The 19,744-nt window shown below is 29.9% G+C and overlaps 1 protein-coding gene across 1 annotated transcript in view; it reads right to left on the reverse strand.

The window, feature by feature from the left end:
• Positions 1-19,744, reverse strand: part of side-VI (sidestep VI transmembrane protein) — a 663,002-nt gene that overhangs the window by 433,998 nt on the left and 209,260 nt on the right. The window contains exon 3 of the mRNA XM_075289298.1: positions 7,694-8,934. Within this exon, the coding sequence (XP_075145413.1) occupies positions 7,694-7,787 (94 nt within the window). The 5' untranslated portion in view covers positions 7,788-8,934. The remainder of the gene's footprint in view (positions 1-7,693; positions 8,935-19,744) is intronic.

A 19,744-nucleotide genomic window follows, 5' to 3' on the forward strand; every position in this document is an offset into this window, starting at 1 on the left:
CGCAATTTTAATTAAAATAATAACAATATTTTTAATAAATGTTCTGGTCCCATAGAGGGAAAAACACCAAAACAGAAAAAAGAAAATGACCAGAACACTACAACACAAAAAAAGAGACAAATTGCTGTTACAAACTGAGAGGTGAGAAGAGAGAGTGAGAGATGAAATAATAACAATGCAAAAAAGTTATGAGTAAAATAAACTAATAAATTACAATTAACTGAGACAGAAAATATTTAAAAAATTAAAAAAAAAAAATAAAAGAAAATATTGTCTGAGTGATAATACACTGGGAAAAATACATCTGCAAATTTCTAAGTCAAATAAACTAATAAATTACAATAACGAGAGAAAACAAAATAATTAAAAAAAAATTAAACAAGTATATACGGCCGTAAGTTCGGCTAGGCCGAAGACCCTCCACCATGGATTGCATAGAAACTTCTCTAAACACTGTCATCTACAATCGAATTACTTGGGTTGCTGTAACGCTTGCCGATGGCAAGGTATCTTACAACCTCCTAACACCGTCTTCTAAAATGTAAGTCCATACGTGGTATATATCAAATTAAAACAAGTAAGGAAAGTCTAAAGTCGGGCGGGGCCGACTATATTATACCCTGCACCACTTTATAGATCTAAATTTTCGGTACCATATCACATCTGTCAAATGTGTTGGGTGCTATATATAAAGGTTTGTCCCAAATACATACATTTAAATATCACTCGATCTGGACAGAATTTGATAGACTTTTACAAAATGTATAGACTCAAAATTTAAGTCGGCTAATGGACTAGGGTGGAACACAATGTTAGTAAAAAATATGGGAAACATTTAAATCTGAAGCAATCTTAAGGAAACTTCGCAAAAGTTTATTTATGATTTATCGCTCGATATATATGTATTAAAAGTTTAAGAAAATTAGAGTCATTTTTTCAACTATTCGACTAAGCAGTGGCGATTTTACAAGGAAAATGTTGGTATTTTGACCATTTTTGTCGAAATCAGAAAAACATATATATAGGAGCTATATCTCAATCTGAACCGATTTCAACCAAATTTGGCACGCATAGCAACAATGCTAATTCTACTCCCTGTGCAAAATTTCAACTAAATCGAAGCAAAAAATTAGCCTCTGTGGTCATATGAGTGTAAATCGGGCGAAAGCTATATATGGGAGCTATATCTAAATCTGAACCGATTTCAACCAAATTTGGCACGCATAGCAACAATGCTAATTCTACTCCCTGTGCAAAATTTCAACTAAATCGGAGTTAAAAATTTGCCTCTGTGGTCATATGAGTGTAAATCGGGCGAAAGCTATATATGGGAGATATATCCAAATCTGAACCGATTTAACCAAATTTGGCACGCATAGCAACAATGCTAATTCTACTCCCTGTGCAAAATTTCAATTAAATCGGAGTAAAAGATTGGCCTCTGTGGTCATATGAGTGTAAATCGGGCGAAAGCTATATATGGGAGCTATATCTAAATCTGAACAGATTTCAACCAAATTTGGCACGCATAGCAACAATGCTAATTCTACTCCCTGTGCAAAATTTCAACTAAGTTGGAGCAAAAAATTGGCCTCTGTGGACAAAGGAGTGTAAATCGGGCGAAAGCTATATATGGGAGCTATATCTAAATCTGAACCGATTTCCACCAAATTTGACACGCATAGCTATAATGCTAATTCTACTCCCTGTGCAAAATTTCAACTAAATCGGAGCAAAAAATTGGCCTCTGTGGACAAAGGAGTGTAAATCGGGCGAAAGCTATATATGGGAGCTATATCTGAATCTGAACCGATTTGGATGATTTTTTGCAAGTTTTTCGAGACTCATAAAATATTGGGATGTACGGAATTTGAGGAAGATCGGTTGATATACACGCCAATTATGACCAGATCGGTGAAAAATATATATGGCAGCTATATCTAAATCTGAACCGATTTTTTCCAAAATCAATAGGGATCGTCTTTGAGCCGAAACAGGACCCCATACCAAATTTTAGGACAATCGGATTAAAACTGCGAGCTGTACTTTGCACACAAAAATACATCAACAGACAGACAGACAGACAGACGGACATCGCTAAATCGACTCAGAATTTAATTCTAAGACGATCGGTATACTAAACGATGGGTCTCAGACTTTTCCTTCTTGGCGTTACATACAAATGCACAAACTTATTATACCCTGTACCACAGTAGTGGTGAAGGGTATAAAGACCGATTAAATATGTATATAATTCAGTTTGAAAAAATTTTCTATAGAAATAAAATTTTGACAAAATAAAATTTTGACAAAAATAGAAATAAAATTTTAACAAAATTTTCTATAGAAATAAAATGTTGACATAATTTGTTATAGAAATAATATTTTGACTAAATTTTCTATAGAAATAAAATCTTTACAAAAGTTTCTATAGAAATAAAAGTGTTCACAAAATTTTCTATAGAAATAAAATTGTCACAAAATAAATAAAATTTTGACAAAAATTTTTTATAGGAATGAAATTTTAACAATATTTTCTATTTTATAGAAATACAATTTTGACAAAATTTTCTATAGAAATGAAATTTTAACAAAATTTTCTATAGAAATAAAATTTTGGTAGATTATTTTTGGCTCAAGTGGCAACCATGATTATGAACCGATATGGACCAATTTTTGTGTGATTGGGGATCGGCTATATATAACAATGGACTGAATGTGATTGAGTCTGAAACTTAATCGGGCTACCACTTTAACCTAACCTAACCTAACTATAGACCGATATGGACCAATTTTGATATGGTTGTTAGCGGCCATATACTAACACCACGTTCCAAATTTGAACCTGATCGGATGACTTTTGCTCCTCCAAGAGGTTCCGGAGGTCAAATCTGGAGAACGGTTTATATGGGAGCTATATATAATTATGGACCGATGTGGACCAATTTTTGCATGATTGTTAGAGACCATATACCAACACCATATACCAAATTTCAGCCGGATCGGATGAAATTTGCTTCTGTTTGAGGCTCCGCAAGCCAAATCTGCAGATCGGGTTATATGGGGGCTATATATAATTATGGACCGATGTGGACCAATTTTTGCACGATTATTAGAGACCATATACCAACACCATGTCCCAAATTTCAGTCGGATCGGATGAAATTTGTTTCTCTTTGAGGCTGCGCACGCCAAATGTGGGGATCGGTTTATAGGGGGGCTATATATAATAATAGACCGGCATGGTTGTTATATACTAACACCATGTACCAAATTTCAGCCGGATCGGATGAAATTTGCTTCTCTTAGAGGCCCCGCAAGCCAAATCTGGGAGTCCGTTTATATGGGGGCTATACTTAAAAGTGGACCGATATGGCCCAGTTGCAATACCATCCGACCTACATCAATACCAACTACTTGTGCCAAGTTTCAAGTCGATAGATTGTTTCGTTCGGAAGTTAGCGTGATTTCAACAGACGGACGGACGGACATGCTCAGATCGACTCAGAATTTCACGACCCAGAATATATATACTTTATGGGGTCTTAGAGCAATATTTCGATGTGTTACAAACGGAATGACAAGGTTAATATACCCCCATCCTATGGTGGAGGGTATAAAAAAGGGAAATAAATCCATTGGAGCCTCTAGTGGGGAGTAAAATAAATGAATATATTTCAACTAAAAGTCTAAAAATCTACAAAAAATATTTAATAAAAACCTATTAAAGTAGTAATACACTGGAAAAAATATCTCCAATTTTTTTTTCATTTAATCTGTTAATTAAAAAAAAATTTTTTTAACAAACCAACCCCATTGAAGCCTCTTGAGGGGAGTAAAATAAATGAACACATTTCAACTAAAAGTCTAAAAATCGACAAAAAAATATTTAACAAAAATTAAATAAAACCTATTTTAGTAGTAGTACACTGGAAAAAATATCCCCAAATTTTCTCATTTAATTTTTTAATTGATTAAATTTTTTCAAACAAACCAAATCCCTTGAAGCCTCTTGCGGGGAGTAAAATAAATGAATACATTTCAACTAAAAGTCTAAAAATCTACAAAAAATAGTTAATAAAATAAATTAAAACCTATTAAAGTAGTAATACACTGGACAAAAATATCTCCAATTTTTTTATTTTATATAATATTTTATATTTTAATTAAATAAAATTTTTAATCAAAACAAATCCTTTTGGATGAGTCAAAAAAAAGAATAAATTTTAATTGTCTAAAACTCTTAAAAAAATATTTAATAAAAATTAGTTAAAAACCTATTTACGTAGGAAAAAATATCTCTAAATTTTTTCATTCAATATTTTAATTAATTAAAATTTTTAATCAAAAAATCCATTGGAGCCTCTTAGGGGAGTAAAATAAATTAATAAACTTGAACTAAAAGTCTAAAAATCTAAAAAAAAAATATATATATATAATAAAAATTAAATAAAAACCTATGAAAATAGTAATACACTGGAAAAAAATCTCCAAATTTTTTGCATTTAATTTTTTAATTAAATATTTTTCTTTTTTAACCAAACAAATGCATTGGAGCCTGTTATCCATTGGACGAGTAGATTTCATCTGATCTGGTTGAAATTATCATGCAAAAATGAATGTCATTACCATTTACCATTTTTATAGATATAAACCGATCAAGAATTAAAAAGACTCACGTAATTCGATTGCGGATGACAGTCTTTAGTAGAACTTTGTACGTAATCCAGGGTCAAAGGTTTTTTTTTTTAATTTAAATATTAATCAAATTATATTAAATTTTGTTATGAAAGTTAGGGTTATGATAAGGCTAAATTATTTTTTTTTATAAATATAAATATTAATTAAATTCATTTAAATTTTATTTATTAAAAATTTATTATTTATTTACTTATTTATTAAAACCATAATAAATTATGATATTAAATGAGGAAGGTACTAACAACAAAAGTTGTCGACCTAAATCATTAAATATTTTAATTAATTAAAATTTTTAATCAAAAAATCCATTGGAGCCTCTTGGAGGAGTAAAATGAATTAATAAACTTGAACTAAAAGACTAAAAATCTAAAAAAAACATATAATAAAAATTAAATAAAAACCTTTTAAAATAATAATACATTGCAAAAAATATCTCCAAATTTTTTGCATTTAATTTTTTAATTAAATAATTTTTTTTAGCCAAACAAATGCATTGGAGCCTGTTATCCATTAGAGGAGTAAATTTCATCTGATCTGGTTGAAATTATCATGCAAAAGTTTTCATTTTTTATTGATATAAACCGATCAAGAATTAAAAAGACTCAATTGAAAGTTAGAGTTATGATAAGGCTAAATTATTATACCCACCACCATAGGATGGGGGGTATATTAACTTTGTCATTCCGTTTGTAACACATCGAAATACTGCTCTAAGACCCCATAAAGTATATATATTCTGGGTCGTGGTGAAATTCTGAGTCGATCTGAGCATGTCCGTCCGTCCGTCCGTCCGTCTGTTGAAATCACGCTAACTTCCGAACGAAACAAGCTATCGACTTGAAACTTGGCACAAGTAGTTGTTATTGATGTAGGTCGGATGGTATTGAAAATGGGCCATATCGGTCCACTTTTACGTATAGCCCCCATATAAACGGACCCCAAAATTTGCCTTGCGAGGCCTCTAAGAGAAGCAAATTTCATCCGATCCGGCTGAAATTTGGTACATGATGTTAGTATATGGTCTCTAACAACCATGCAAAAATTGGTCCACATCGGTCCATAATTATATATAGCCCCCATATAAACCGATCCCCCGATTTGGCTTGCGAGGCCCCTAAGAGAAGCAAATTTCATCCGATCCGGCTGAAATTTGGTACATGGTGTCAGTATATGGTCTCTAACAACCATACAAAAATTGGTCCACATCGGTCCATAATTATATATAGCCCCCATATAAACCGATCCCCCGATTTCGCTTGCGAGGCCGCTAAGAGAAGCAAATTTCATCCGATCCGGCTGAAATTTTGTACGTGATGTTAGTATATGGTCTATAACAACCATGCAAAAATTGGTCCACATCGGTTCATAATTATATATAGCCCCCATATAAACCGATCACCAGATTTGATCTCCGGAACCTCTTGGAAGACCAAAATTCATCTGAAATTTGGTATGTGGTGTTAATATATGGCCTCAAACTCCTATGCAAAAATTGGTCGATATCGGTCCATAATTATATATAGGCCCCATATATATATAATTATATATAGCCCCTTGGAAGAGCAAAATTCTTGCCATTCGGTTGAAATTTGGTACGTGATGTTAGTATATGGTATCCAACAACCATGCAGGAATTGGTTCCTATCAGTCCATAATTATATATAGCTCCCATATAAACCGATCCCCAGATTTGACCTCCAGTGCCTTTTGGAGAAGCAAAATTCATCCGATCTGCTTTAAATTTGGTACGTGGTGGTAGTATATGATATTTAACAACCATGCCAAAAGTGGTCCATATCAGTCCATAATCGTACATAGCCCCATATAAACCGATCCCGAGATTTGGTTTTGGAACCTCTTGGAGGAGCAAATTTCATCCGAGTGAGTTGAAATTTGGTACATTGTGCTAGTATATGGTCGTTAACAACCATGCCTAACTAGGTCCATATCGGTCTATAGTTATATATGGCCCTCAGATAAATCGATCCCCAATCACACAAAAATTGGTCCATATCAAGTTCATAATTGTATATAGCCCCCATATAAGCGACCCCCATATTTCAATTCTGGCTCTCTACGTACAAAAAGTCCATATCGATTCGTAATTATTTGTAGACTTAACTATACATAACTTTTTTGTCTAATATATACCAGGTATGGACTAAATCACAGTCTTTCGTAGAAGTTTCTACGCAATCCATGGTGGTGGGTACATAAGATTCGGCCTGGCCGAACTTGCGGCCGTATGTACTTGTTTTTTTTTTATAAATATAAATATTAATTAAATTCAATTAAATTTTATTTTTATTTATTAAAAATTTATTATTTGTTTATTTATTTATTTATTAAAACCATAATAAATTGTGATATTAAATGAGGAAGGTACTAACAACAAAAATTTTCGCCCCAAATTCAATTTTGTTATATTTTTTTTATTAACAAAATTTTAATTAATTTCATAAATTACAGAGGTTGTAATTATAAATTATTTAAATTTACTATAGAATTATTTTAACATATAGAAAGGGGTTCACCTTAAGTTTTAATTTTAAAGAAAGTTTGAAAGTCTCAATGCAGAACTCAAAGACTCTGTGCGGGAAGTGTAAGGCCGGAAAGTCTCTGTGGGGGCATGTATGCACCAAACTCGCAGAGGGGGAATGCAAGCCCAATAGTCTCAATGAGGCTCGAATGGTTCAGGCTTGAAAGCCACATTGACGTACATGTGTATGACAATTTTTTTATAAAATTTATAAAATTTTTTTATTAAAAATTTTTAATGAATTTTATAAATTACAGAGGTTGGCCTTGAATTTATTATTATTTTTTTAAATCAACATTTTAATTAAATTTAATCAATTTATTTAACTAAAATATTTTTCTTTCCATGATTGAATTAATTAGTGAAATTTAAAATTAATAGGATAATTTTATTAATGATTGATTCCAATTATTTTTTTATTTTTTTTTGAATTTCGTATGATTTCCAACTTACCCGGTTTATAGCCATCTCCATGTTCATGCGTTTTACAAAAATGCAGGAGTGTTATTAAAAGACTTATGCTGAAGTAGTGATATAAAGGCTCCATGTTTTCCAAAAAAAAAATGTAAATGATTGCAGGACGGGTGATAGTTTTAGTGAAATTTTGTTTTAAGATTTTTCTCTGGCCCCCAAATGTATTTGGAGAAGATATGTCTGTTTGCTTTTTGATTCTCTCCGATATGTTAGATAGATTCTTTAGTTTAGTTTTACTAACACTAAAATATTTTCTTTCAATATTTTCGTATTTATCAATGGCATTTTTTGTTCCCTTTTTTATTGTTTGGGAAGCCGGTATTTTGTATTGTTAACATTGTCAGTTAAATGGCATTTACATTTCACCATTAATCTTTCGTTGCACACCATTTTTTTGTTTGTTTTAGTTTATTTGCATACCAGGAATTTTATCGAGTCCTGGAGACCATGGTGTTGTAGCCCTCCACCTTTTGATCACCTGGTGTTTTAGATTTCAATTGAATTGCCTTAGAGGATAAATAAACGAGCAAAACTCAAATATACGCGCTCTCTCTCACACCCACACGCACTATCACTCGTTTATGTAAAGCCCTTTGAATGAACTATTTCCGTTTCCTCTGTTCAGTTCACTCACAGATGCTCTTCTTGCCAGGAAGTCAGAGAATATAGGTTTCGTTGTCGTCTACCTTTTACCAGTTTATGTCCCATAAATTAGCCTTAAGCCAAGTGATTGTTATTTACGAATGTCGGTTGGGTTGCTGGGTTGGTGTGCGTGTGTTGTTGCTTCGCTTGTTCGTTCGTTCATTCGTTTGTTTGTTTGTTTATTTATTTGGCTAAAAGAGCGTAGAACCCCAGAGCTACATGTATTTGTAACAACTACACCAACAACAACAGAGAGAGTGAGCAGGGGCTGTGATGGCTGAATTGGCTTGTTGACGATGATGTCGAATACAATTCCTTTGCATAATTTAAGGCGTTTATATATATAAAAAAATTTCTCGTTTATATTTTTCTTAAGATCAAAGGAAACAAGAACGAAATACAAATTTAGTTGTTTTTTGGGGGAGCTCCTTCGTGTTTCAGCCTCTTTTTGATTTTTTGCTTTAACATCTCTCTTTAAGCCATTTCTTGTAATTACTTTAAATGTTGGCTAATGATGATTTTATGGATGATTTGGTTGGTAAATGGTTGTCGCTATTGATATTCAAACGCTGGTAAGGCTGTAAAGAAAATTTAAAAAAGAAAACTGGCAATTAAAAATTTACCCAAACTTATGATTATAAGATATTTAATTTACTATAGAATTATTTTAAGATATAGAATTTAAGTTTTGCTTTAATTATAAATCTTTACCAAAAAAAAAATGGTCAATATTTTTTAATAAAAAAAAATAAATTTCAAAATCCTCTATTTGCAGATGAAGAATGTGGAAGCTGCAAAACTATCTTCAGTTTCAGTAAAATAAATGAATAAATTATAATAAATTGAGATAAAAAAATCATTTGAGAAAAATAAAAAAACACTTCAGAGTAGTAATACACTGTAACAAAAATTGCAAATATTTTTAAAGTTAAATCTTAAAAAAAAAAAATTAAAGTGACGAAATTAGTTTAGTCGATTTAATTTTTTTCATTTAATATTAAAAAAAAATAAAAATTTCTTATCAAAACAAATCCAATGGAGCCTCCTTGAGCAGTATAATAAATTAATTACGTGTATAAAAAGCTAAAAAAATAACGAAAATTCAATAAAACCTATTAAAGTAATAATACACTGAAAAAAATTCTGCAAATATTTTTTATTTTTTAATAAAAAAAAAATAAATTTCAAAATCCTCTATTTGCAGATGAAGAATGTGGAAGCTGCAAAACTATCTTCAGTTTCAATAAAATAAATGAATAAATTATAATTGAGTGAGATCAAAAAATCATTTTAACAAAAATTAAAAAAAAAAAACATCTCAGAGTGGTAATACAATGTAAAAAAAATATATTTTTTTAAGTTAAAATCTTAAAAAAAAAAATTAAAGTGATTGAATTAGTGTAGTCAATTAAATTTTTTCAATAAAAATTAAAGTGATTGAATTAGTTTAGTCAATTTAATTTTTTTCATTTAATATTTAAAAAAAATAAAAATTTTTTATCAAAACAAATCCAATGGAGCCTCCTTGAGCAGTATAATAAAGTAATTAAGTGTTTAAAAATCTAAACAAAAAAAAAAAAAAATAAAAATTCAATAAAAGCCTAACAATATACTGGAAAAAAATTCTGCAAAATTTTTTAATTTATTATTTTATTAAATAAAATTTTTAATCAAAGCAAATCAATTGAAATCTCTTGGAGGAGTCAAAAAAATTAAAAAATTTTAATTAAGTGTCTAAAAATCTAAAACAATTATTTAAGAAAAATTAAATAAAAACCTGTTTAAGTAGGAAAAAATATCTTCAATTTTTTTTAATTTAATATTTTAATTATATACAATTTTTAACCAAAACAAATCCATTGAAACCTCTTGGAGGAGTCAAATAAATGAAAAAATTTCAAATAAGTGTTGAAAAATCTAAAACAAAAATTATTAAAAAATAAATAAAATCCTAATAAAGCAATAATACACTGGAAAAAATATCTCTACATTTTTTTATTTAATATTTTAATTGTATAAAATTTTTAATCAAAACAAATCCATTGGATTCTCCGCGAGTAGTAATTTCAACTAAAATTCTACAAATCTACAAAAAGTATTTAATAAAATTGAAATAAAACCCTACTTAGGTAGGAAAACCAATCTCCAATTTTTTTCATATAATATTTTAATTATCTCAAATTTTTAATCAAACCAAATCCATTGGAGCTTCTTGGAAAAATAAAATAAATGAATAAATTTCAATTAAGTGTCTAAATATCTAAAAAAGTATTTAATAAAAATTAAATAAAAACCCATTCAAGTAGTTATGCATATCTCCAAACAGTTTCATTTAATATTTTAATTAAATAAAATTTTTAATTAAATAAATTTAAATAATTAAATAAAATTTTTAATCATAACAAATCCACACCCAGAGAAGGAATATGATCACCTCAAACTTGTTTCAAGAGCAAAATGTTATTTTTGGATGGAGACCATGTAACATGTTTGTCGCAAAAATGTTGTTTTCTCGACAAACATAATATGCTTTCCGAAACCAGATCCATGATTTCCGAGAAAATAACATGGTTGCAGGGAACATGTTACATGGTCACCATCCAAAAATAACATTTTTCTCTTGAAACATGTTTGAGGTGATCATATTCCTTCTCTGGGTGAATGGACGGGACTCTCTTGAAGGAGTCAAATAAATGAATAAATTTCAAATAAGTGTTGAAAAATCCTCCTTGAAAAAGACTCAGGATGTGACCTGCAGTCTCAATGTAGGTTAGGTTAGGTTAGGTTAGGTTACGTGACAGCCCGATGTATCAGGCTCACTTGGACTATTCAGTCCATTGTGATACCACATTGGTGAACTTCTCTCTTATCACTGAGTGCTGCCCGATTCCATGTTAAGCTCAATGACAAGGGACCTCCTTTTTATAGCCGAGTCCAAACGGCGTTCCACATTGCAGTGAAACCACTTAGAGAAGCTTTGAAACCCTCAGAAATGTCACCAGCATTACTGAGGTGCGATAATCCACCGAGAGGTCTTAGTGGGAAAACTGTTCGGCCCTAACTCTTATTGGCTCTCGAATGGTTCAGGCTTTAAAGTCTCACTGGGGTAAGTGTATGCACTAAACACTCCCAGTAGGTGAAATGTAAGTTCAAAATCTCAGTGAGAAACTCAGTTCGGATGCCCGATTGGCTGAGTAGGACAGAGTTTTTTCAGTTTGGCCATAAGACCGAGTTTTTCACTTTGAAATTCAATGGCCGAAAGACTCCGTGGAAGGAAGGTTAGGCCCTAAAGGCTCACTAGGCCTAGAGATCTCAGCGGGGACTAAAGATTCCCAAACTCAGTCATTTTAGGCCGAAATCTTTCAATGGGGATCTGTAGGTTAAAGTTAGGTTAAAGAGGCAGCCCGATTTAGTTTCAGGCTCACTTAGACTATTCAGTCCATTGTGATGGGGAACTGTAGGTCGAAAATCTCAGTAGGGAAGTGTAAACCCAAAGACTCAGGTTGGGAATTGTAGGCCTGAATATCTCTATAGGGGAACTATAAGCCCGAGTTTTTCAATGGGAAACTCTAAGTCCGAAAGACTTTGGGGGGTGCCAACTTCACACCCGAATGTCTCAGTAGGGCAAATGTAAACAAAATTTTTCAATGGGCAATAATAGGCCTAGCGGAGAACGGTAGATCCCAAAAATCAGTGGGGGAACCATAGACTCAAAGACACAGGTTACCATGTAGGTCCGAATGGCTTAGTAGGCGAAATATAAGCCCGAATCTTTCAGAGGAAGATGTAGCCCGCAATGTGTCAGTGAGGGAAATGTAGGTTCTATAGCCTAATTGGAGTAACGGTAGGGCAGAAAATCTTATTGGGGCAACTTTAGGCCTGAAAGACTCAGTCAATCGGGTAACTGTTGCTCCTAAAGATTCACAGTATAAGCCCAAATGGCTCAGTAGGGGAACTGTAGACCCGAGAAAGATATGGGCTTTTTCTGAATTTCTAATATCCGAAATCTACTGTGGTTTTCATAGGCACTAAAAAAATATATTATTAAAATTTTTCCTAACTGAATTGCAATTTCTAAATATGTGAATATTTCCATGAATTTTTGTTAAGCTCCTGCACTGCACTAAAGAAATTTCATTTGAAATGCCTTCAATTCCCCATTTTCTATTTTTTTTTTTTGGTTTGCTCCACCATATTTTGTGAAATGCGTTCATGCAAATTGACTGATAAACCGCGTTTCATTTAGTTCGTTTATTTATGAAAGCTCTATAGGGGTCTTTTAGTATTTCTTGCTAACTGCCAGCGCAACGGTGAACTTCATTAATGGGTATTGAAATTATGGTACAGTAATGAAACAATAGAACACTTGCCATTGACAACCAAAAACTTCAAAATAATCAATGCGGTATATGGCTGTGTCGAAGCTGGCGTGAGGATTTGACGAATGGATTTTATGAAAATGAAAAAAAAAAAACACCAACAACAACAAGGACCACAACTACCAATATCAAACCACCTAACCACACAGAGTGCAGTCTACCGCATGTGAAATTGTATTCGTTTTTATTTTGTCGATAAAATTTCAGCAATTATTTAGTGCTAAATTGGAAAATACACAGGCGGCACACATCAAACCTCAATAGTAAAGGGGTTGACCATCAAACACCAAAATTCCATGTACACACTCTCTCTCTCTCTCTCGCACACCCCCACAACAAAATACAATGGATAACAAAGGAAAGCAATCGTTTTGACGGGAGAGATCATTGTAGCTCTACAAAACAAAACAAAACAAAACAAGTATATACGGCCGTAAGTTCGGCCAGGCCGAAGCTTATGTACCCTCCATCATGGATTGCGTACAGTGTTGCCAGTATTGGGGATTTTTCCCCAAATTGGGGATATTTTTTCGTAAATGGGGACCAAATTTCTGAGTTGGGGACTTGGGGAATTTGTGGGGAATTTCCAAAAATTTGGGGATTTTTGTGGGGATTTATTTCTATAGGAAATTGTGTCAAAATTCTATTTCTATAGACAATTTTGGCAAAATTCTATTTCAATAGAAATTTTTGTCAAAATTTGTCAAAAACTTTCTTTTTTTTTCCACATAGAAAATTTTCTCAAAATTTTATTTCTATAGAAAATTTTGTTAACATTTTATTTCTAAAGAAAATTTTGTTAAAATTTTATTTCTATAGAATATTTTGTCAAAATTTTATTTCAATAGAAAATTTTTTTCAAAATTTTTTTTCTATAGACAATTTTTTCAAAATTTTATTTCTATAGAATATTATCTCAAAATTTTATTTCTGTAGAAAATTTTGTCAGAATTTTATTTCTATAGAAAATTTTTTCAAAATGTTATTTCCGTAGAAAATTTTGTCAGAATTTTATTTCTATAGAAAATTTTGTCACAATTTTATTTCTATAGAAAATTTTGTCAAAATTTTATTTCTATAGAAAATTTTGTTAACATTTTATTTCTATAGAACATTTTTCCTAAATTTTATTTCTATAGAAAATTATCTCAAAATTTTGTTTCAATAGAAAATTTTTGTCAAAAATTGTTTTCTATAGAAAATTTTCTCAAAATTTTATTTCTATAGAATATTATCTCAAAATTTTATTTCTATAGAAAAATTTTAAATTTTATTCTATAGAAAATTTTGTCAAAATTTTATTTCTATAGAAAATTTTGTCAAAATTTTATTTCTATAGAAAATTTTGTTAACATTTTATTTCTATAGAAAATTTTGTTAAAATTTTATTTCTATAGAATATTTTGCCTAAATTTTATTTCTATAGAAAATTTTGTTAAAATTTTATTTCTAAAGAACATTTTGTTATAATTTTATTTCTAAAGAAAATTTTGTTAAAATGTTATTTCTATAGAATATTTTGCCTAAATTTTATTTCTATAGAAAATTTTGTTAAAATTTTATTTCTAAGGAAATTTTGTCAAAATTTTGTTTCTATAGAAAATTTTCTCAAAATTTTATGTCTTTCTATATTTTGTGTTAGAAAATTATCTCAAAAATGTTTTTTTCTATATAGAAAATTTTCTCAAAATTTGATTTCTATCCATAAAGTTTTATTTCTATAGAAAATTTTCTCAACATTTTATATCTATAGCCAATTTTATTCCTGTATAGAAAGTAATCTCAATTTTTTTTCTATACAAAAATTTTTGTCAAAATTTTATTTCCATAGAAAATTTGGGTTTTTTTGTGGGGATTTATTTCTATAGGGAATTGTGTCAATATTGTATTTCTATAGACAATTTTGCCAAAATTTTATTTCAATAGAAATTTTTGTCAAAATTTTATTTCTATATAGAAAACTTTCTTTTTTTTCCACATAGAAAATTTTCTCAAAATTTTATTTCTATAGAAAATTTTGTTAACATTTTATTTCTAAAGAAAATTTTGTTAAAATTTTATTTCTATAGAATATTTTGTCAAAATTTTATTTCAATAGAAAATTTTTTTCAAAATTTTTTTTCTATAGAATATTATCTCAAAATTTTATTTCTGTAGAAAATTTTGTCAGAATTTTATTTCTATAGAAAATTTTGTCAAAATTTTATTTCTATAGAAAATTTTGTTAACATTTTATTTCTATAGAACATTTTTCCTAAATTTTATTTCTATAGAAAATTATCTCAAAATTTTGTTTCAATAGAAAATTTTTGTCAAAAATTGTTTTATATAGAAAATTTTCTCAAAATTTTATTTCTATAGAATATTATCTCAAAATTTTATTTCTATAGAAAATTTTGTCAGAATTTTATTTCTATCGAAAATTTTGTCAAAATTTTATTTCTATAGAAAATTGTCAAAATTTTGTTTCTATAGAAAATTTTCTCAAAATTTTTTTCTATATTGAAAATTTTCTCAAAATTTTATTTCTTTCTATAGATTTTCTCATTTTTTTTTGTGTTAGAAAATTATCTCAAAAATGTTTTTTCTAGAATTTTCTCAAAATTCTATCCATAAAATTTTGTTTCTATTTTATTTCTATAGAAAATTGTCAACATTTTGTTTCTATAGAAAGTTTTCTCAAAATTTTTTTCTATATTGAAAATTTTCTCAAAATTTTATTTCTTTCTATAGATTTTCTCAAATTTTTTTTGTGTTAGAAAATTATCTCAAAAATGTTTTTTATAGAATTTTCTCAAAATTCTATCCATAAAATTTTATTTCTATAGAAAATTTTCTCAAAATTTTATTTCTATAGACAATTTTATTCCTGTATAGGAAGTTATCTCAAATTTTTTTCTATACAAAAATTTTTGTCAAAATTTTATTTCCATAGAAAATTTTGTCAATTTTTTTCTATGTAGAAAATTTTCTCAAAATTTTATTTCTATATAGAAAATTTTGTCAGAAGATTATTTTTGTACAAAATTTATGAAGTACCTCCTTGTAAAATCTAACAAAACATCAAAAATTCTACCAATCTACCAAACAATAAAAAAATCTAACTTCTACCAACTGTGGCAACGTGTCTAAAACATAGTTTTACTGGAAAATTTTATATAGAAGTAAATTTTGTTCATAAATACAAGGTGACCATTATCACACCTCCACCATTTGGAAGACGATCACCAGTCTCTTGGTGTTGTGGTTCGAAATCTTGAGCTTATTTCAGCTTGTTGGATGTGACAAAATTTTAATTTTTTAATTATTACTGATTTTCTACAGCAGAGTCTTTTGCTTTATTTTCTTTCAAACGAAATTCTCAAAATTGTATTGGGGATTTTTGTGGGGAATTTATGTTTATATTGGGGACAATAGCCAGAAAAATACTGGCAACACTGATTGCGTAGAAACTTCTTCTAAACACTGCCATCCAGAATCGAATTACTTAAGTTGCGGTAACGCTTGCCGATGGCAAGCTATCTTAAAACCTCCTAACACCATCTTCTAAATTGTATGTAAGTCCATACGTGGTATATATTAAATCCAAAAAAATCGATCCAATACGTATATAATTCAGTTCGACAAAGTAGACATACAATTTTTACAAAATTTTCTACAGAAATAAAATGTTAACAAAATTTTCTATAGAAATAAAATTTTCACAAAATTTTCTATAGAAATAAAAATTTTGACAAAATTTTCTATAGAAAGAAAATTTTGACAAAAATTTATACAGAAATAAAATTTTAACAAAATTTTCTATAGAAATAAACTTTTGACAAAATTTTCTATAGAAATAAAATCTTGGTAGATTATTTTTGGCTCGACTGGCAACCATGATTATGAACCTAATAAAATTTGAACAAAATTTTCTATAGAAAAAAAATTTTGACAAAATTTTCTATAGAAATAAAATTGTGACAATGATGAAAATTTTATTATGAACCGAAAAAATTTTTACAAAATTTTCTCTAGAAATAAAATTTTGGTAGATTATTTTTGGCTCTAGTGGCAACCATGATTATGAACTGATATGGACCAATTTTTGTGTGATTGGACCAATTTTGGTAAGGGTGTTAGCGACCATATACTAACACCACGTTCCTAATTTGAACCGGATCGGATGAATTTTGCTCCTCCAAGAGGCTCCGGAGGTCAAATCTAGAGAACGTTTTATATGGGGGCTATATATAATTATTGACCGATATGGACCAATTCTGCCACGGTTGTTAGAGACCATATACCAACACCATGTACCAAATTTCAGCCGGATCGGATGAAATTTGCTTCTCTTTGAGGCTTCGCAAGCCAAATCTGGGGATCGGTTTATATGGGGGCTATATATAATTAAGGACCGATATGGACCAATTTTTGCATGGTTGTTAGAGACCATATACCAACATCATGTACCAAATTTCAGCCGGATCGGATGAAATTTGCTTCTCTTTTAGGCTCCACAAGCCAAATCTGGGGATCGGTTTATATGGGAGCTATATATAATTATGGACCGATGTGGACCAATTTTTGCATGGTTGTTAGAGACCATATACCAACACCATATACCAAATTTCAGCCGGATCGGATGAAATATGCTTCTGTTAGAGGCTCCACAAGCCAAATCTGAGGGTCCCTTTATATGGGGGCTATACGTATCGATGTAGGTCGGATGGTATTGAAAATGGGCCATTTCAATACCATCCGACCTACATCGATAGCAACTACTTGTGCCAAGTTTCAAGTCGATAGCTTGCTTCGTTCGGAAGTTAGCGTGATTTCAACAGACGGACGGACGGACGGACATGCATAGATCGACTCAGAATTTCACCACGACCTAGAATATATATACTTTATGGGGTCTTAGAGCAATATTTCGATGTGTTACAAACGGAATGACAAAGTTAATATACCACCATCCTATGATGGAGGGTATAAAAATTGGGTTTCTCCGCTCCGCAGAGGCACCAGCACTCACCCACACACTCGTACACACACACACTCATACCCATTGCAATGTGATTTAATATATTCATAGGGGCTATGGCTTCATAGTTGGTGGCTCACACAATTTAATAATGGCCATGCATTCGATGGCATTCGAACGGTTTCTGTTAGTGGAGTGCGAGTGTGTGTGTATGTGAGTTTGACTAAGAGAGTCTGTTTTTGGGCAATAGCAGCAATTCAAAAATCTGCACAATAAAAATGAAACCCCGACTATCATCTGAAACGGAAATAACATTTTGCCGGGACCGAAAAATCAAAAAAAAAAACCAAATCAACACATACCGGAATTATAACACAATGCCACACACACACACACACATTTAATAAACAAATAAATATCGTTTTGCTTATACATATGCTTCTGCTCTCACTGCAAGCAGATTTTCAATTGATTTGCCTTTTTTTTTTTTTTTTTTTTACCGACATTGATTTTCATTTATGTGTGTAGTTGATGGTTTTGTCCAAAAAATATCACTCGGTAGTCGTCAATTTGGCTCGATTTGGGTAAATTTGATTAGAATATATTTATAAAGAAATAAATCTATGGTGTAGAGTTGAAAATTTACTAAAAAAAACATGGCTAAAAATGGGTCATTCATATAAAGACTAATTATCTTTATCTTTATTTTATAAAAAAAAACATGAATTAAATGCATTTACCAAACAACGAAAACATTGTTTGGTAATAAGTTGTAACAAAAAATTTTTAAAGAAAAATTTTTGACAAAATTTTTTATGGAAATAAAATTTTGAACAAATTTTCGATAGAAATAAAATTTTTACAAAATTTTTATAGAAATAAAATTTTGGACAAAATGTTCTAAAAAAGGAAAATTTTGACTAAGTTTTTTAAGAAAATACAATTTTAACCAAATTTTCTATGGAAATAAAATTTTGACAAAATTTCCTTTAAAAATAAAATTTTGACGAAATTTTCTACACCAAAAAAAAAAAAATGAAATCTCTGCAAGCAGTTTTTCAATTGATTTGCCTTTTTTTTTTTTTTTTTTTTTTTTTTTACCGACATTGATTTTCATTTATGTGTGTAGTTGATGGTTTTGTCCAAAAAATATCACTCGGTAGTCGTCAATTTGGCTCGATTTGGGTAAATTTGATTAGAATATATTTATAAAGAAATAAATCTATGGTGTAGAGTTGAAAATTTACTAAAAAAAAACATGGCTAAAAATGGGTCATTCATATAAAGACTAATTATCTTTATCTTTATTTTATAAAAAAAAACATGAATTAAATGCATTTACCAAACAACGAAAACATTGTTTGGTAATAAGTTGTAACAAAAAATTTTTAAAGAAAAATTTTTGACAAAATTTTTTATGGAAATAAAATTTTGAACAAATTTTCGATAGAAATAAAATTTTTACAAAATTTTTATAGAAATAAAATTTTGGACAAAATGTTCTAAAAAAGGAAAATTTTGACTAAGTTTTTTAAGAAAATACAATTTTAACTAAATTTTCTATGGAAATAAAATTTTGACAAAATTTCCTTTAAAAATAAAATTTTGACGAAATTTTCTACACCAAAAAAAAAAAAAATGAAATCTCAGTAGGGAAGTGTAAACCCAAAGACTCAGGTCGGGAACTGTAGACCCGAATGCCTCTATAGGGGATCTACAAGCCCGAGTTTTTCAATGGGAAACTCTAAGCATGAAAGACTTTGTGGGGGCTAACTTTACACCCGAATGTCTAAGTAGGGCAAATGTAAACCAAATTGTTCGATGGGCAATAATAGGCCTAGCGGAGGACTGTAGATCCCAAGAATCAGTGGGGAAAATTGACAAAGTTGTCTATAGGAATAAACCATTGACAACATTTTCTGAAAAAATTTACAAAATGTTCTATAGAAATAAAACTTTGACAAAATTTTCTATGGAAATAAAATTTTGACAAAAGTTTCTATGGCAGTAAAATTTTAACAAACGAAATTTTCTACACCAAAAAAA

Source organism: Haematobia irritans, chromosome 1, assembly GCF_050003625.1.
Source record: "Haematobia irritans isolate KBUSLIRL chromosome 1, ASM5000362v1, whole genome shotgun sequence".
Lineage (NCBI taxonomy): Eukaryota > Metazoa > Arthropoda > Insecta > Diptera > Muscidae > Haematobia > Haematobia irritans.